General features: G+C 33.8%; 1 protein-coding gene across 1 annotated transcript; it reads left to right on the forward strand.

The window, feature by feature from the left end:
- The first annotated feature begins 1,192 nt into the window (after positions 1 to 1,192).
- On the forward strand, positions 1,193 to 21,096 carry LOC128986864 (pyridoxal kinase). The gene is made up of 7 exons (XM_054407438.1): positions 1,193 to 1,439; positions 9,984 to 10,083; positions 15,515 to 15,661; positions 16,356 to 16,476; positions 17,813 to 17,964; positions 18,778 to 18,966; positions 19,130 to 21,096. The coding sequence occupies exons 1-7, from the start codon at positions 1,350 to 1,352 to the stop codon at positions 19,246 to 19,248; spliced, it is 918 nt and encodes a 305-aa protein (XP_054263413.1). The 5' UTR covers positions 1,193 to 1,349; the 3' UTR covers positions 19,249 to 21,096.
- Positions 21,097 to 21,315: the final 219 nt, after the last annotated feature.

Here is a 21,315-nt window from a genome sequence, read left to right on the forward strand (position 1 = left end):
GTTTTGTCCATCGGATCCTCCACTCCTTTGCCTTATATCCAGCAGCAAATCCCAAAGCAAAAGTAAGACCTAAAAGTATGGTAAGTTTCAGTTCATGAGGTTCCATTTTCCAATGCAGGCTATGTTCTACACTGTAGGCTATGTGACAGATGAACAAAAAAATACAAACTAAACTTTTTCTTAATACACATGCATTCAAATAACTCCTTGAATTTTAAATAATGTATAAACATTTAATAGTTGGTCTGAAATACTGCTGCTGTAAGACTGTTCTAAAGGTCATGGAAATGCATTGTTTACATTAATAATAATAACCTCCAAATTGACACTACACACTACACTATTTATTCCCGTCCACTTCACAACTTTTTTTGCAATGGCAATGCCAACATGATGTTGCTTTTTCCTCCCCATATACAATACAGTACTATAACTGATAAAGTATTTTTCGATAACATTACTCGTTTGAGCTTTGGGATAAAATAAATACATAATTACATATATTAGTGGTGGGGGAGTATGTTTTCGGATCCCGTTTTATCTATGGTAGTGACTAGTGAGTTTCGTCTGGAGACGGCTGTCACTTAGGATGGGCGTTCTTTGGTCTCGGGGCACTCCCTCCATATTTTGCTATGCAATGCACTATTGGATATGTTGTCCATCTGCATGCAACTATGCATGTGCACTATCATTGACTATACCTACAGGTATATATAGTCAATTCTTGTTATTGGTATATATAGTCAATGGCACTATGCAACAAAATCGGTACTAGCTACTAGCATACACCTCAAGGAGTATGTTTTATCTATGCTACTAGGCACTTGAAACAGTTTCACTATGATATTATACATTATGACACATTTTCACTTTTATAATTCAATTTAAAAATCAGGCTCTGTTGGATACACTATGACATGCCACCCAAGAGCAATTAATAAAAATCATTATAGGCGAAATTAATACATTGGTTATACAACTCCACTTGCTTGGGGAGTTGTATAATCAATGGTACATGACATTTTCATACCTGGCTAAATTAAGTTGTAAAGCTACATGACATAGGGTCCAAGTCTATTCCAAAATAAAGCTTCACGCTCAATATTAATGTCAGCTGTCTGTTATCTGTCATGCATCTTCAATCTTCATTCCATCATTATTGTCATTCCTACTTTTTCTTACAAAATTGACATTAGGCCTACAGCAATTTATTGAAATTGATTGAATTGAATTTAACCATATCTCTATTCTACTCTATTCTCTATGACAAGACGTTGTAACCAACTTGTACTATCATCGAGTGAGAGTGTTTTTAAATTTGAAATTTTATTAGAATTTTGATTTTTTAAATGTCTTCAGCAAATTACAAAGTACTTTCTATTCAAAGTCATGTTGTATCTGGTTATGTTGGAAACAAAAGTGCAACATTCCCTCTTCAGGTAGGCCTAACTGCTTTGGTATTTGGGTTGTGGTAATATAATAAAATCATAACTTAAAATGGCTGCACTTTACTTTGGGTCCTACACAAACAACCGAATGAAAATATGGGTACACTTCCATATCTGTTGGCACAATCAACCGAATGAGTAAGTACTTAATATTGATTATTCGGTTGTTTAATTTGATGTATTCCTTGGTTAGTTAGGTTAGGTTAACATTATTCATTATTCATTAGCCTTCGTCGTTGACCCTCTGGTGAGGGAATAGACTGCGTCGTTGTTTAATACAGAAAAAAAAGACACAAAAACAAAGACTACACGCACATATAAAATAAAACTGTGTATTAAACATGGCGGGCAGGCAGTAGGCGGTACAAAAAATTAATTGTCCCGCTCCAAATTGTCCTTAAAGAAATCCTCTACTTTGTAGTATGGTCTATTGATCATCAAGTCTTTCACAGCACTCTTGAACTTCCGGTCGTCCAGACATCGAATGCTGGAAGGGAGTCTGTTGAAGAACTTGATGGCTGATGTAGGGAAGGAATTGAGCGTCCTGCTCAATCTCGCACGGGGAACATCGAGATCCTGCCTAGCTCTGGTATTATGGGCGTGGATGTGGCTTCTGGTGTTGAGAAGAGGAACACTGCATTTTATTTCAACCAGGCAGGCGTAGATGTAGTGGCTGCAGACGGTTAGAATTCCAAGTCTCTTGAATATCGGTTTGCAGTGTTCTCTAAAAGGGCTCCTTGAGATTATACGGACTGCCGCTTTTTGAAGCTTTAAGACTTCCTCCACTTCTGACGCATGACCCCAAAGGTTTAGTCCATACGCAATGTGCGAATGAAACAGGGCATGGTATACCATGAGCAGGTACTGCTCCGTGACACATTTCCGGAGGCGCCTGAGGAGACAGTTGACTCTCGCAAGCCGTGTGGCAACATGGGCAGCATGGTCATTCCAGTCGAGTCGGCTGTCCAGCTGGAACTATTTAACTGGAACATTACCTAACTAACTAAACTATATACCGAATAATCGATATATCGATTGATATTTTCATTCGGTTGTTTGTGAAAGTGTACCCCTTCAACAAATTCTCATAGACCTATTTAATTTATAGGAATTTTAACAATCTAAAATCACGATTAGGCTAGATCAGATTCAAGTAATCAAGTTCAGCCAGAGCCGTCCTTATAAAATGCGAGGCCTGGAGCAATAAATAGTTGTGAGGCCTTGTTTAATAATGCTTACTTTGGGGATGGAATACCCCCTAGCGAAAAGGGGGGTCTGGGGGTTCCCCCCTGGAAATTTGTGTAAAATTGTAGGCTTACTTGCAAAGTCGTCATTTTAAGCACTTTGAAGAAAAAAAAGAATCTTTTACACTCTGAAAATGGGCATTAATAAGTTATTATTGCAAATTTCACATTATACTTATTGTTCCAATTCCAAAGTGGATATCATAAATATTGCCCACAAAGTTCTTTGCAATCGTCAATAAAAAAAATAACACTTATCTTCACTGTGGATTGTTGTCCCGTCACTTTGTATGCTCATAGGCTATCTTGTTTATTTACTTTTTGTCAAGTTAGGTTAATTGTGTTTTTGGCAGTTGGTCTGGGAAGGGGGTTTCAAAGATATAAAAAATATTACCTATAACTATCACTGAGCGTGACAGTAAGAGTAAGCGTAAAAGTACGACCCACTCACCGGGGTGGCTGCCGCGAGGCACGGGTTCCCTCATCCCGTCGCCGAAGCTGTAAAACGATGTTTTTATTCTTTTGTGTTTTAAATGTTTTTCGTATGTTAAATAAATAATAAATAGGTACAGTAATTGAAATAATTCATAATAAATTAGACATATTTTAGGCACGTATATCTATCTGTCCTTTATTTTATTATTTTCATTCCAAAACTTTAACTTAGTTTTAGCGAGAGTAAGGCTTTGCCGGGCGTGGCCTAACCAAAACCTTAAAGGCCTCGCACGACCGCTCCACCCTAAGGACGGCGCACTGGATTCAGCCAAGTCCCTGCAAAAGTTTTGTTTATTTAACCACAGATAATATAACCCCTTTAACTTATTTATTATGTAATTGCATGTAGGTAGGGTCAACCGGGGCTAATATGAACACACCAAAATATTGGGGCTAATATGAACAATGACTTAAAAAGTCATTTATCTGGGATTTTTAATCATGAAAAAAATATAATTAGAAAGGAAATTTATTGTATTTTTTGTGTCCATAATGAGAAAACTTCAAATTTGACTTTTTAAAAAAAAATACTTTGTTAAAACACTTTTTTTCCGCCCAAAAAACTTTTCCGCGCAAAGTGAAAACTTTTGTTATAACAATTTTTACATTGGTTGTAGGAATAATCTTAAGCCTGAATTTTGTTAAATAAGAATTGGGGATTATTTTTCTTTTCCCAAAGTTAAAATATATTAATAACAGCCAAAGTTATAAGCTTTCAAAGTTGGGGGGCTAATGTGAACAGTGAATGGGGGCTATTATGAACAACAATATATACAGTATATATTGTACTATATATACAAGCTCAGGCTGACGGGGAGATCGAAGTGATGGGATTTAAATCCTGTGATGAGGAAAAAAAATCATTCCTGAAAAAAGAAGATGATATATTTATTGTTTCTACCACTGACATTTTGGGGAAACTTCCAGCCCCTAATGTATGTGGAACCAGTGATGGACATAAGTATGTCTTCGACAAAATTGTCGAAGTTTTTGAGGCGTAAGTTCCTCAATAAACTTCTTTGAAGGCCTTACAGTGATAAAACAGTTTTAATTTTACAAAGACAACAGTTAAGGTGTTGAATAGGCCTAGCCCACATTTTTATATTTACCTAATAGGCCTAAAAGTGCAATAAACTGTCATTTGCCTAAACGAACAATTTCCATTGTCTTAAATTATTGTTTTTTTAAGTGCTTTAAACAATTTGTATGTGGAAGAAATTTTTAATAAATAGGTACTCAGGTATGTTGACAGATAATTTTTTTCTTGTTTATATCTTATTATTAGCCTTGTATAATATTTATAAATGGTTTTTAAAAAAAGGGTTACCGTAGGGCGACCCGCGGCTCTCCAAAGATACCTTCATATCTCAAAAACTATTTGAGATAAAATATTGAGACTTATTGCAACTGGTAGACTAGACCCTAGGCTTGTTCACAACAGCCCCCACATATGCCTAGTGTTGTAAATAACAGAGTTATTAAGAGTGTTCACATTAGCCCCATGGGCTGTTCACATTAGCCCCTTTTAGCGGGGCTAATGTGAACAGTGGTTTTTAATTTTTTTTTAAATAATGGTTACATTTATGGTTTTTTTTAGTAAATAAATAGATTCAGCTAAAAGAGCTGTATACACTACTATTTTTTCTTTTCTTCTGTCATTTACCATTTTTGAGTTAATGTCAAAAGTTTACTTTTTTTGTTCATATTAGCCCCGGTTGACCCTATCCCAGAAGTTAATAATGATGGTTTCTACAGCTTTGCAAAACCTTGCATTACGGTATTTTACTTCTTTTTTTAAATTTTATTTTATTTAAGTGATATGGGTACAGCTTCTTAACTTGTCTACGCTAATATCGATTGAAACTATCGATTTGATTAATAAACCTTCATTTGATTTTTTCATTATCAGCAAGTTTGTTTAGTTATGTTAGGGTATGACAGTTTGATTTTATAATTGATATATTGTAGTTAAAAATATTAAATTATTAATCAATATTTCCAGTATGGAGGCATTGCCCAGTTTAGAAACTGTACCCATTTATACATCCCAAAGGCTTAAGATACACACTCCTTTTATCTATGGTTACACATACCATAAATTCAGACATCATTCCCAAAACTTTGTGTTGACACATCGTTTATAGGGGTACAGTTCCACAGAGAACCTGCTATATATTATCAGATTTTATATCAATATCTTATTAATCGACCATAATTTGGTTCGATATTAATATTGCATTGAATTTAATTTTACCATAATAACTTATTATACATAACTTAAGTTTACTTATAAGTTTTAAAACATTGTGAAAAACATACAGTTAAGTTAGTCCTATAGGCTACTGAATAAAGTTGTTTATTTTTTTAATCATTGGTTTTATCCTAAATTTATAAAGTTAAAGATAAAAGAAACAACCTAAACAGTATGCGGTAATCATATCAATAAGTTTTGGTTAGGTACCTAATTGTTTGTTTTGTTAAGAACGTTTGTATAAAATATACCGTAGTCTAATTTTATTTTGTTTTGATTGAATGGATTTATGGATGTATAGGCCTACAATATTTAAACCAATAATAACTATCTCTGTGGAACTGTACCCCACATCGTTGATGACACAAGTACGAGAGCTATAGGCCTAGTATCATTTTTTGCATTATGTATGGGCCTAATATTTTATAAGTACCTACCTTCAAGAGATGTTAAAGACCTTTGATCTCTCTCTATGATCTTCGTAGATTGATGAATTAGACAGGATAATATTTGGTGGTAGAATTTGGTACTATGCCGTTTGATTTCCTTTTCCATGTAAATTAACTTCAACTTTGGGAATAACACTTCCCCTCCGTGTATCTCTCAATTGACTAGCAGACAAGTAACTTTTTCTTGCACTGTATCAATTTAACTTAGGCTATATTCTAAATTTAGTTAGGCCTACAACTTGCTATTCTCAAGGAAGTTTTTAATTCTGCTTATGATTATGTCGTCAATATCATGGGTTTACTTTTAGAAATACACTATCTAAATATATCTTGGGATCACTTTTAAGGCAAACTAGTCAAATAAAAATTGTTTGAATTACTCCAAATAAGATTACAAAACCTAACAATGTATGTTCAGCTTTGTAGTAGGCCCAGAGTTGCCTCCAGGAGTCCTCCCCTCTCCCCAGAATTTAACAAAGACATAAACACAGGCGAAAAGGAACCGAATTCGGGACTAAAAGTTAGGTACTTAAAGTCAGGACCAAAAGTTTTAGGTAGCCTAATTTTTTCATTTTCATAATTTGTCACCCAAAAATATTTATCAGGCCTACTATATTAATTTATTTTGTGTTTATCTACGCCATCTTGGTGTTTTTGACATATTTTCAGTGGCGGATCCAGAGAGGGGGGCGACCGCCCCCTTGGGCATACATATACATATATTTTTTACTGCATGTAATACAGTAGTGCATACAAATTGTGTAAAATAATTTGTCACACTAACTTTAGACAAAGAAATGGTATAAAACTGCAAATTTTTTAGACTTAGTTTACACCAATTTTTTGGGGGTGTACCCCGAACCCCCCGGGGTTTGGGCCCCCCCCCTTGTGACTGCTCTAGATCCGCCACTGCATATTTGTCAGGGAACTGTCTAAACGCTAGTTTCATTATTATCTGATGTCGTCCTTTTGCTATCTGGCATCAATAATAAAATAGCTCAATGGTAAATTACATCTGAGTCCGGAATCAAACTTGCTTGGAATCGAACCAGCGACCTTCAGATTTGAAGACTAGCGGTACAACCTACATTGTATGCTCAGTTTCATTTATTTGGTAGCTTTGTAAAGTCATGTTTACGGAAATGAAGTCATGAACTCTGAGTCAACGAGATAAGATAAATTTTAACTCTCTTAGTAATAGTTGACATCAACCGTATTCATGCATCTTTAAAAAACAAAAATCAACATAAACAATGTAACAACTCTAGGCTCATAAAAAAAACTTTAAAAAAACCTTATCTTACTTTAGACCAAGACCAAAATATGTAATAAACAGCCTGGATAATCATTCCCTTATAACAATATGCAATTTTTGTTGAGATTTAGTCAAATATTCTTGATGAAATAATACATATAAGATAACATGACTTTTTTCATCAGTTAATTTTTTTTTTTATTATCTGGTAATCTTAAGTAGCTTATGCAATAATAAGTCAATTGTTTGATATTTGCAACAAACTTCCGTTGATAACTTCTTATCAAATATTTTCATTTCATTGAAAATCCTTTAAATTTTAAAAGTGCTGAAGAAAACATTGGACATAATGCATAACAATATCTTCTTACTAATATTCCATAGTGTGGTTTATCGAATATTTATAAATTTGATTAGTGTGATAATCTATTCCACTATCGTTGGTAGCTGAAAAGAATTATCCTTAATGCTATTAAGGAAGGGTTTTAATGGATTTTGGAAGTCATCTTTTTCAATTCTATGTTCACTGTAGCTCATGAATTTAGAAAGTTGGCCGTACCAAATTAAGCATACTTGAAACATAAAGTTTTTGCAATGCAGATTGCTTCAACTGATCTTGTGACACTTGTGAAGACCCTTAAGTACATTTCATTTTCTTCTGTAACTAAATGTTTTTATGAATTTGTATTTTGACAGAAAATGTTGTGTGTTTTGACTTTGGTATATTGTCTAAAATTTATTAGAAGTATATGCCTACTCCTGATGTTATGAGCACGTCATGTGTTGTGACTATCATTTGGGTTAATGGGTTGTAGTTGCTCTGTACGTGTTCATACAAATTGGAGTTTATGATGGAGCTCTGACGAAACTTTACAAAATATATGATTTACAAAGTGGGCTGCTAAAGAGTTAAATGTTACTAGGTGAAACCCGTCGAAATCGACGGTTAATTTCAAGGCTTACGCTATTCTTCTAACTGCGATAAATTGAGTGAAGTAATACAAATTTTGAGCATTTAGCATGATTTAATGAGTAATAAGTTTAAAATAATAATGACTATTGCGTTATTTACAAAATATGGTTGACCATTCAATGAATAAAATATTGACTGAACTGAATTGGCTGATACGTAAATAGTGAAGTTTACACGCATTGTTGTAATCAAAGGATGATGTGATCTAGTTTAAAAGTAACATGTCCTTTCTATAGTGACAGTCTCTGCTTAAATGGTAATTAGTATTTTTGCCATTTTTTACAGTCAAAGTGTATTGTTATTTTCAATAATCTCACCAACCCAGTGGGCCACGGTCCGTAATATAGGCCACTGCAAATAATTTGTGAAGATAGGTACCATTTTGGGCAAGGTTTCTGTGTTAGGATGTTATTAGACACGATAAGAGCATAATGAACTTCTTCTGCAGATGAATACTCTGTTGGTTAAGAAAAATATAAGCCGAATTTTAAATGTCACAATCCGAGTTTGAGCATTTTGTAACTATCCGGATAGGTTAAATAGGTAGTATTTTTTTAGGCTGCTGTTCGGTGCACTTTGAGAATATATTTTTAGAGATAAATTAAATGGTTTTTGTTTGAATACATATCTACATTATGTTTTCTTTAAGCTGAATGAATACATCAAAGTAACCTCCCTTAAAAGTCTGCAGTATATTGCAGTTTTTCGGCTTGATGACTTTCTAAATCATCCACATATTTCTACATAAATATTGTAAAATGTTTTATCCAGTTGCTGTAAACTACTATTAGTTTAACAAAATATGGACACGGCTCAAATGGGTTCCCTTCATCACTTGTATTATTTTGTATTGTATTACACAATCAAAGATTTTTCCAATGATGAAAACATGTATGACAATAATCTCATGAACCTATGATGATCTGTCTAGAATAATGATAAAATATAGGGAAAATGTGTGAAAAAGTACACCAACCCGTAAAATAGATAAGATAGTTCAATAAGAAATAATTGTAAGAGTTACTGTGATAAAAGGATTTTCAACTGATTTCGTAATGGAACGTTATATTGCAAAACATGACATGATACGGAAGAAAATCAATTTTAAAATCAGAAAATAACATTGCAAATACTTCTTTTGGACAATTCAGTAGCTCCTGGATAAATGATGTGTGTTGTTTGAAATACAATTTTAAAATTAACAGCTGTTTCATTAAAAAATATTATCCACATGGCCAAAATGTAAACAAATCTGTGGAGGAATCTTTAAAGGCTTCTGGGGCAGAGCCCTGAGCGAATTTACTTCGTTTTTCTTTTGATAACTCATCTACAGGCCAAGACCTTTCTTTGGACACCTCTACCAAGTTTCTAAGCCCAGCCGTTCTCTCAAATTAGTGGAGACAAAGTTTCCAATTAAATATTAAAATTCCCCCATGTTAATCTTATGGGAGAAAACCCAACTTTGATGGAAGATACTGCCCAAACTAATAAAGATATCAAAAGACGAAAAAGACTTTGCAAAACTACAGATCAGGGCCATTTTTTTGACACTTTAATCATCAAAATCGGTCCAAAAATGTGGGAGGAGTTCTGTTCACAAAAATCGGCTTAGCGTATTATATATATAGATGCTTCAGATTTTTAAAAGAGATTGTACCTATGAAGTTGTTAGTGTTGTTACCTATTGTATTTTATTTTACTAACTTAATTCTTTCATAAATCTTTGTTAAATGTGTGAAAACAATAATTTGTGTGAAATTGCATTGCTGATTTAACAGTATATTTAAGAATATTTCTGATTAATTAACTATCTCCCCACAGGTTACAACCATTTTTTATTATAATTTACACATGATCTTCTGTTTAAGGTTTTGGGTTTTGAAGTGGACCCAATCAACTCTGTCCAGTTCTCGAACCACACCGGCTATGGTGTCTTTAAAGGCCAAGTTCTGAATGAAAATCATCTTGGTAAATGCCCATTTTGATAAAATGTATATAGGCTAGCCTTTGTTTTAAGAAAGTGTAAGAAAAGTATAAAATATTTCACCCTGTTTACAACAGTTATCTAATTGTTGGAATAGTACACATACATTTTAAACAGAGATATTTATCTGTGATGATAGCTTTAAAACGGAAAAAGTTAGCAATGGGAGGAAATCTTGAGGCTTTGAGGACCGACAATAGGGATTGTTTATTCATTTTAGCGAATTTCCCTATAGGGAAGTAGCTAATACCGTAGGTGGCACGGTAAGACCTAGACCCGGGACCAATTTACTTTTTCATTTTGATGTCCCCAGAGGCCAAAAACACCATTCGTTCAAATTTTTATATATGTATATATCTAATATATAAAATTCTCGTGTCACAGTGTTTGTCTGCAAACTCCTCCGGAACGACTTCACCGATCGTTATGAAATTTGGTGTGTAAATTCTGTAGGTATGCGAATAGAAAGTAAACTATTTCCCGTTTCGAAATTCTTAAAAGGGCTCCGCCCCAGCGGCTCTGGAGTTTCCCATGTTAACCTTATGAGAAATGGAATTAATGAATCTTAACAGCTGTTTCAATTAAACAAGTTGGTTCTGTTCTATGATGTTCAATAGCATTAAAGTTACAAGGATTACCAACAGGGTGCAGCACTATTATTTCTTTTACATTTATGACAACAGCTAATTTGCAACCAAAAGGTGAGTGAGCGTAGCGAACGAACTTCAACCTGGAGGCGAGTTAGCGTAGCGAACGAGCTAACCTGAAGGCAAGTGAGCGCAGCGAACGAGCTCCAACCTAAAGGTGAGTGAGCGTAGCGAACGAGCTCCAACCCAAAGGTGAGTGAGCGTAGCGAACGAACTTCAACCAGGACGTGATTGAGCGATGCGAACGAGATCATCTTGATTCAACCTGGAGGCGAGTTAGCGTAGCGAACGAGCTAACCTGAAGGCAAGTGAGCGCAGCGAACGAGCTCCAACCTAAAGGTGAGTGAGCGTAGCGAACGAGCTCCAACCCAAAGGTGAGTGAGCGTAGCGAACGAACTTCAACCTGGAGGCGAGTTAGCGTAGCGAACGAGCTAACCTGAAGGCAAGTGAGCGCAGCGAACGAGCTCCAACCTAAAGGTGAGTGAGCGTAGCGAACGAGCTCCAACCCAAAGGTGAGTGAGCGTAGCGAACGAACTTCAACCAGGACGTGATTGAGCGATGCGAACGAGATCATCTTGAAAATTAAACGTAACGGTACTTTCTTTCCATCGGTCTGTCTTAGGGGAAACCTATAACTTAGGCGATACGAAGTTCGCCGGGTCAGCTAGTATATATATATATATATATAGACTTATATATATCTATACTTCTATACTATTATATAAAAATCTAATGGTGTCTGTCTGTATGTGTGTTACTAATAGGTGCAAAAACTACTGAACCAACTTGGCTTAAATTTTACAAAAATATAGCTACCATACCAAGGACCATTATAGGACTATTCACATTTCGATACTGACCGTAGGCTTTGCCCCTTTGGCTTTAAAAGTTCTGAGGTGAACATTTTAAAAGTAAATATTGATTGGTCTCCATGGCTGCGATAAGAACACTAACAATGTTTGTTTACATTTGCTTTGATATTTAAATGTAAACAAGAAGAACTGCTAAACTGCATATTTCACAATCTCAGACAGCTGATAGTGTACAAAGAAATTAAATATAATATTTTCCATAACTATGAAGTAGGTTTATTTTAATCTAACCTTTTATCATGGATTATTTATTCTAAAACTATGTCAATGATTATAGAAAAAAAAGCTTCTATAAATGTTGCTGTATCAACTCCGGCTCCTCTTTGGTTTTTTAAAGCGTCTAAAGTTATGAAAATAATGTTATTGATATGTTTTCATGGAAACAGTATGAAAATTGCAATGTATAGATGTTTTGTATGAATTTGGAGGCTAATTTAAATAAATTTGAACTGCTTAACATGACGTGTTACAGTAGATTAACTTAACATAACTTCCACATCACATTTTTTTAGATGTATATTTAGGTATATTTAGTTATTGGGTTTTGCTAAAACTATGCTTAAATTAAGCTAAAGAATATCATCAATGACTAAATTGTACGTCGTTGATTTTTGTTTTCTAAAATCTGTTAAATATAGTGTGTATGTGTAACTATATTTAATTATCAAATGGTAATACAAAATACTCTTATTTTATCATGACATAGCTTTCAGTTCACATTTACTTTATTTAATACATTTATTACTTGTTTTGCTACACCACTGATTAAATTAAACCAAGGAATATATCATAAAACTAAGCGGTACACAGTGTTCTTTTGTTTCTAAAATCAATGAAATATCTACTATGTTTTCTTAATGGTAAGTGAGAAAATGTAAAGGCAATGGACGATGGAACTGATTAAAAGAACTGGTTTGTATATTAAGTTGTTTGTTGCTATTTTTGTAGAGTAGATTTAGAGATGCAATGAAACATATAGGCTATTGTATTTGCTATTACATTTTTTAGTCCTTGATGCTTTGATAGTCATATTAGTTTTGTCTGCTGTCTTTAATGCTAAATTATTTGTTTGAATTTTTTTATAGTACCTATAGATATAGTTTCTTTAATATTTCAAAAGACTGTATTGATAAGGCAAAAAACAGCTGACTTAGTTTTGCTAAAGATTTATTGTGAGTGAAGAAACTGAAGATGGAAGGATTTGTGATTAATATAAAGAAGAGTGAAATCTATATATATAATACGCTAAGCCGATTTTTGTGAACAGAACTCCTCCCTCATTTTTGGACCGATTTTTATGATTAAAGTGTCAAAAGAATTGCCCTGATCTGTAGTTTTGCAAAAGTGTTTTTCGTTTTTTGATATCTTTATTATTTTGGACAGGATCTTCCATCAAAGTTGGATGATTTTCTCCTATAAGATTACATGGGGGAATCTAAAAATTTAATTGGAAACTTTGTCTCCACTAATTTGAGAGAAAGGCTGGGCGTAGAAACTTGGTAGGGGTGTCAAAAGAAAGGTCTTGGTCTGTAGATGAGTAATCAAAAGAAAAACGAAGTAAATTCACTTAGGACTCTGCCTCAGTAGCCTTTAAAGATTCCTCTGCAGATTTGTTTACATTTTGGCCATGTGGATAATACTTTTTAATGAAACAGCTGTAATTTGTAAATTGTATTCTAAACAAGACACATTAATTGACAGTAACTGAATAGCCCAAAAGAAGCATTTGCAATGTTATTTTCTGATTTTAAAATAAATTTCATTCTGTATCATGTCATGTTTTGCAATAAATAACGTTCCATGACGAAATCATTGGAAAATCCTTTTATCACAGTAGGCCAAACCCTCAAAATTATTTCTTATTGACCTTATATCTATTTTACGGGTTGGTGACTGCCCTTTTCACCATTTTTGTCTTTATTTTTTTATCATATTGTTCCAGACGGATCACCATAGGTTCATGAGATTATTGTCATACATGTTTTCAATCATTGGAAAAATATTCAATTGTGCAATATAATACAAAAAATAGCCTACAAGTGCAGAAGGGCACGGTGCCCATTTCAGCCGTGTCCATTTTGTTAAATTAATAGTAGTTTACAGCAACTGGATAAAAATTTTTACAATATTTATGCAGAAATATTTGCATGATAAAGAAAGTCATTAAGCTTTCAGAGAGGTTACTTCGATGTATTCATTCAGCTTAGTGAAAACATAATATAGATATGTATACTAATAAGAACTTGAATTCTTAGAGAGCCTTTGAATGTTATTAGAAAAGGGTTGTGCATGTTTACTAGCGCTACTCAGCAACAAAAACCATTTAATTTATCTCAAAAATATATATTCTTACAGTGCACTCATCAGCAGCAAAAAAATCTATGTATCATACCCATATGTTATTGAAAATAACACAACATTATGGCTGTAAATATGACCCAATGAGTAAATAATATTTAAGCAGCTACTGTCATGACAGAAAGTTCATATTCCTTTTAAACTAGATCACATCATCCTTTACGTTGATACGTTAAGATACGTTGATTAACAATGCATGTAAACGTAAATATTTACGTAACAGCCCATTTACATTATTTTTGCTTTTTGGAAATGCCTAATTGCTGTGTCATTTGCATTATTTGTTGCCAATGAAGCCGCATATAAATGAGGAGACCCCTAACAGTTTAAGAATAAAAGCCAACTTCACTTCAAGTATATTCCACTACACCTAATATTCCGGAGAGAGATTATATTGACAACTTTATGTAATTGATATGGCTGAGACACTAACTGACATCCCCCATGTCAAGGAATTCCAGCTTTAACAGTAACCCCACAACAAATTTCTCAAAACTGTGATAGAGGGTTATTCATTAGCACAGAAGTACGATATGAACTAAAGCGACGTGACGAAGGAAAAATCAAACTTACATTGTAATGGATACCTCCCTTTGAAGTTAGAACGTGTCTTCCTAACAAACAGATATTTTTTTCAAATAAAATCATAGATTAATCTGCATTACACTGATGAAATCACGGAAGTGTTTAACTACAAAAGATCCACCAATACGATTTTAATACTATTTAAAGGTTCTTCAAAACGACGAGATAGCAGATAATATACTAATAACTCCGATGACGTACAGTATGGGAGATATTTTATTCATTGAATGATCAACCATATTTGGTAACTAATGCAATTAATATCAATATCATTATTGTTTACACTTATCAATCTTTAAATTTATCGCAATTAGATGAATTAGCGTAAGCCTTGAAAATAACCGTCGATTTCGACGGGTTTCACCTAGTAAATAAAAATGTTCATTTAAATTTAATAATTAGTATTTTTGGAACTTCAAAATTGAAATTTGAAATGTAAATAATAAATTAAAAGATATGTAATTAAGGGAGATGAAGGTAAATCATGTATGTCAAAGTTTTATTCGAAGATTTGGTCAGGTTTTCTCATATCAGCCTACACAAGATTTAACATTAATCAAAACCAAAATGGTGGTATCCACTACTTACCAGATTTGTACTAAGCTATCAATATTTTACTCAAAAACACACTTTATTAGTTTCCTTGTAGCAGCAAACCTAGGTACTCGTTAAACATAATGTTATTAAAATATAATTAACTGAAAATCAATTCAGACAAATGGAAATTCGCTTAGTCGGCAGGTTTGCTGCGGTGGGGGTATTTTAATCATTTTGGAAATCACCATGGGTTATTTATCATTTCCCTTGCTAACCGACCTTTAAGCTTTTCCAACTTTGCTGCAGCCGGTTTGGGTTGGATTAAAAATTAATAGCAAGTTATCTTGCTGAAGGCTAATACAAGATTGAATTTTCTCAAACCCAAAGATTCCAAACAATACTGTGTTGATGTGCAGGAGAACTGGTGGAAGGGCTGAAGATCAATCAGCTGGATCAGTCGTACACCCATCTACTGACCGGATACATCGGTAGTCCAAGCTTTCTGTACAAGGTGGCCGAAGTGGTACACCATTTGAAAAAGGTCTGCCATAACCTCACCTATAGTAAGTGTGGTTTGATAATTTCACACATCTTTTGAAATCTAATTTGAACTAAACAACGTTCTATTAGATCTCACTACTGTACTGTGTAGCCTACAGTAATAAAAGTTATCACCCATATGATTACAGTAGGTATACAAGAACTTACATAATGTAAACCACTACCTACATAACAAGGTTAAATAATATATGACTGAATAAGATGGGAAGTTTTGCTCACTTTAAATTACACACAGGAAACTAAACTTCTATACTAATGTATCTGGACAGTTGCATACAAACCGTTTTCACTTACCTATGTGTTTTTAATAAATAATTAGTAATTGTTTCATTTCATTTTTGTTCCTTTTAAATACAAATATTTATTTTGAAATGCTAACTCTGAAAATAAATTGATAAACCTTAGTAGCCTATCTGTGGAACCAAATTTTAAGTAGTTAAATAAAGCAAACATATCTTACAGTCTGATTTTCCCTGATAAATCCCTGTGTTATGCTTTATTCCACTTTGCTTATTTCACATATTGCGTCAAATATCTATATTTTTCATCTCTATGCCAGTTGTTTAACCATTCCCCAGTAGGCAGTGTTTTGTAACTAGTAAATAGACATTTTTTGTGTGTTGACTAACAACTATTCAGTTAACAATGAATGTTAATGCATGATGCTTAGTTGTGTTTAAAATTTTTGCTTTACAGTTTGTGATCCGGTGATGGGTGATAATGGAGCTATGTACGTTCCGCAAGACTTACTGCCTATCTACAGAGACACAATTGTTCCCCTAGCTGACATCGTTACGCCAAACCAATACGAGCTCGAGTAAGTAACTAAAAATCTCAAAACAAGACCCGAATGTACAACATGTTGTAAAATGTTGGTAGTCTCAACAAATACTAATATTTATGACACCCTTGTATACTTAAGCAATAAATAAATCATATGTCTGTTTCATTTACACAACTGTTAGGCCTAACTAGAAGTTTAAAAGTACCTAATATTTTACGCAAATTCAATTGCTGGGTAGTTTCAGTAAAAGAAATATGATATGTAGGCCTAGTTTATCAACCTGGTGTGTTTGTATTCATAATCCATGCAAACATCGTTAAAAGATCTCCAGATCCAGTAGAAGAGAATAGTTATTTTCCTACAGTTACCTAACAATGTACATGTTCTCTCACTGATTTGAGAAAGCAAAGTGGCCAATTCGCTCATCAGTGAGACAATGTTAACATTGTCTCACTCTAATTACTTTGTCTCACTCCAGATTTGCAACGTGAAGGCACGAAATAGTGAGCGCGTAACATGCAGGCAACGTCGTATGCGCGCGAAATACGTTGGCAGCACTGGCTGTAAATCAGCTGGTCAGCTGTTGTACTGTTGTATTTGTCACTTCACATTAAATGTTATATTAAAAGTTCACTTCTGTGTAAAAATAGGTTATGTTTCTTCACCAATTTATTTGTTTTATGGTAATTGTAGGAAAAGTATAATGTGCAACTCGAGTTCAAAGTACAATTGCCTCACTCGAGAAACCATTCCTCACTCGCCTACGGCTCGTGAGTAAGGATTTCTCTCGAGTGAGTCAATTGCTCACTTTTCTCACTAGTTGCACAAATAACTATTGTGCAACTAGTGAGAAAAGTGAACAATTGACTCACTCGAGAGAAATCCTTACTCACGAGCCGTAGGCGAGTGAGGAATGGTTTCTCGAGTGAGGCAATTGTACTTTGAACTCGAGTTGCACATTATACTTTTCCTACAGTTACCATAAAACAAATAAATTGGTCTTATGTTTCTTCAAACATAACCTATTTTTACACAGAAGTGAACTTTTAATATAACATTTAATGTGAAGTGACAAATACAACAGTACAACAGTTGACCAGCTGATTTACAGCCAGTGCTGCCAACGTACTTCGCGCGCACACGACGTTGCCTGCATGTTACGCGCTCACTATTTCGTGCCTTCACGTTGCAAATCTGGAGTGAGACAAAGTAATTAGAGTGAGACAATGTTAACATTGTCTCACTGATGAGCGAATTGGCCACTTTGCTTTCTCAAATCAGTGAGAGAACATGTACATTGATAGGTAACTGTAGGAAAAGAATGTAATTATCAGCTTATAACAAATTGTTTTTCTTACATTTTTTTCAGACTGTTGACCCAGAAACCTGTACGTAGTATAGCTGACGCCTGGGCTGCAGTAGATTGGTTTCATGAGAAAGGCATCAAGACAGTCGCTATCTCGTCTTCTCAGCTCAGTTCCAATAATAACCAGTTACTGGCTTTAGCCAGCACCATGGCAGGTACGTTGTGTTGGACATTAATTTCTGTTGCGTTACTGTCAATGTTTTGTAGATTGAAAAGCTTTAAAAAGTTTACAAATTGTGAATCAGCTGGTCTACACTTCACTTAACATTTATATGGATTAGTATACCAACTAATCCAGCTGAACACAATGTTTCCGCCAAAAATATTTTGTTTATTTAGTACTAGAACTTTTAGATTATGTTTATGTAACCTGATAGTAAAGTTATTTATATTGATCGTACGCAAATTAATATTTCCAATAGGCTAAACAAATTTGCGTAAGGTAAAGTGAGATTATCAGCTAATTGCAAATGCACTACTTAAGTAACAGATTTTAGCTGTGTAAACTTGGAAAAAGGCACAACTTATGCCTGGATATAAATTGTTACTGATTTACAGCTGGCAAAAGATTAGACTGAAATGCAGTTCTTTCAATACATTAAAGTAACCTTATTTTGTGCAAAATCATGTTCCCTAAGCTTAAAAGAGTTCCAGACCCAGACACCGTTTGTCATTGGGCAATGAATTAATGATGCCATCTAACAAAAAGGTTGACGTTGGAAGGTAACAAGACCTGGGTTTGGACCGTTCCCTTTCAAAACGTAAAAAATGCCACTGGCGTAAAAACACACAAAATTGTATTGATAGTGTTGTTAAAATAATAAATAACATCGAACTAGGACCTGATGTCACAATGAGAATTCACACACAAATCTTCACTAACAACACTAACCGGCCAAGCTATTCAATAACCTTAAAAATGTATTTTATCTTAAAAACTTTATTTTACATGATCACTTGTTCCACAGATGGAAAGTGCAAACGAGCTACAATTGAGATTCCTCTACTGGACGCCACATTCACAGGGACGGGAGACCTGTTTGCCGCTCTGTTCCTTGCCTGGATGGCCAAGAGCAACAACAATATCTACGAGGCGTTGGAAAAGACGCAGAACACAATACAAGCAGTGTTAAAACGAACACTGGACTATGCTAAACGTTAGTGATTTTTATTAGGCTATAAATATATATTGTAAATTCTTACCCAATACATTCACATCCTCCTCCGTTACGGCCTACTCTAATAACTACTAAGCCAATAGATTTAAACTGTTACTTCACTAGTGTAAAAAGGAAAACTAATAAAAACAATTTTTTACAGAGGATCTGAAAAACAAGAAAGACAAACCGAGTGTTGGACAACTTGAGTTGCGACTTATCCAAAGCAAGAAGGATATAGAAGATGTTGAAGTCTTGCTGAAGGCCAAAGTCATCAGTTAGCTTTTACCCCACCGGATGTGCCTCAGAAATATAATACGTTAGTTACCGACATATCATGTATGTACATATTCCATACATATAATCTAACGTATACTGTATAGTATACACATTTATATTGATGCCTAACAATATTTTACCAAGCCTAAGATGTTGGCGTTTAACTTTATATTCAGCATACATTATATTAATTCCATGTTGAGAGGTATTTTGAGTGTGTCTTCACCAACAAAATGTTACGGGAGCTGCACTCCTTAGTAACAAACTAATAATTTGATTTTGGGTATTAGAATCACTTACACTAACCACCAGATTGGAACGGTTTTTATTTTGATAGGTTTGGTCTTAAAACCCTTGCACTGAATAAACCAAATATTTATGGATCGCTAGAAAAATGCTACATCTTTCCGTTGGTTGGTTGGTGTGAGTACGATTACGATTTAGCAAAGTGTACAAGTTTTGAATTTTAGTTTGTCTTGGTTTATTTGGCCTTACATAAGGTTTGTTGCTCATGCCACTTTAATGGGTGCTTTTATTAAATGAATCTACCAAAGATTTTGATTCCCTGCTGGTGTCAGGCATTGTATGGTTGTTACATTTAGGTACATTGTAGCTTTAAAGTAATACGTCATATATAAATGTATTTTATTTGTTCAACTTCATCATATATTTGACTATTCCATTTTCGTGGTGAAAAAGATCATGAAGTTTTAATAATAAAATTAAATGTATGAAATTGTTAAGATAGATCATTGTTGTAGTAATAAATTGAAAATTAGTTGAGCAATTTGTTCCAACAGCAGAAAATGAATATATATATATTATATATGACACATAGACAATAGACAATTTCTTTATTACAATTTCATCAAGGAATGTTACAGCGTCAAATTTTACAGATACAAAGTGAAATGAAAAAGCTTCTTCAGTGTTGTGTGTGGTCTTGCCATGCAAAGAATAATTTGTAGCTTTAAAGTAATTTCATCAATTTCAAAAAATGGAAAACAGATTTTTATGATCAGCAAATAGTATTTTGGATCTTTTATGACTGCAAAATTGTACTCTAGGATAATTTTAAATTTGGTTTAGCTTTTTTTTGTTCATTTCACTCACTGTTACCAATAAAAATTGAACCAGTCGGTTTTTATATAGATTCTTGAAGAGTGTAAATGTTTGCATTCTTTTAATTCTGGTTCGATTGGCTTATAATAAGCCTGATGTTTTACCATTCCACTAATATGATGTTGTGATTAGTTACCTATCAAATTGTTATCGTCTAAGAAAATCTTGTTTCTTTTGTTATCTTAACCAAGTTGCCATAATATTGTTGATTATTTTAAATCTTGTTATTTAGTGATAAAAAATTGTTATTGAATTTTATTCAAGTTAGGGAATGGGTTTTTACTACCTAATATTATTTTGTAAAGCACTTTTGTTTATGATACTAGGCCTCGTTCAAGACAATAGACAATCGAACAGACTTGTATACTCTTACGGTAAGTTAAATGTACCCAGACAGCTGGCAAGTCTGATCACGTTGGAGGGGCCTAACATTCTTTTAAATGTTTCCTAAAAGGAAAAAGTATTGTGACCTTACAAATTGTCTTCCATAACCAAATACTTAAGTTATAGCTGTAGAAGGGATTGGATGAGTTTAAAAGCTTTTCAATTAGTTAAGTCATTGGTGTATTAGTTTAGGTTGTTAGAAAGGAGCTTATATCTTAGTCATACTATGAAATATGGTTTAGAATTTACGAAGAAGGTTAACTTTGTTAGAGAAATTAATTTTATGACTTGTTTATTCATGCTACTGTAAGTTTTATCATACAATACACTATTTTATGTACACAATGTTAAGTCTAATTTCTTTATCACTCCTCAGTCAAATTCAATGGATCTCGTAAATGAAACATTTTTTTTTCTGCACCCTACCTAAATAATGAAATCATAAAAAAGTTGATCTCCAAAACTGATATTACAGAACATATTTTTATTAGTATTTTCTCTATTTGATACTAGTTATTAAGACTATGAACGTAATGATTATTTACAAGACAAATAAATTATTAT

The sequence above is a fragment of the Macrosteles quadrilineatus genome, unplaced genomic scaffold, assembly GCF_028750875.1.
Source record: "Macrosteles quadrilineatus isolate MER2022 unplaced genomic scaffold, UCM_ALF_1.0 Scaffold_2__2_contigs__length_208266976, whole genome shotgun sequence".
In the NCBI taxonomy this organism is placed as follows: domain Eukaryota; kingdom Metazoa; phylum Arthropoda; class Insecta; order Hemiptera; family Cicadellidae; genus Macrosteles; species Macrosteles quadrilineatus.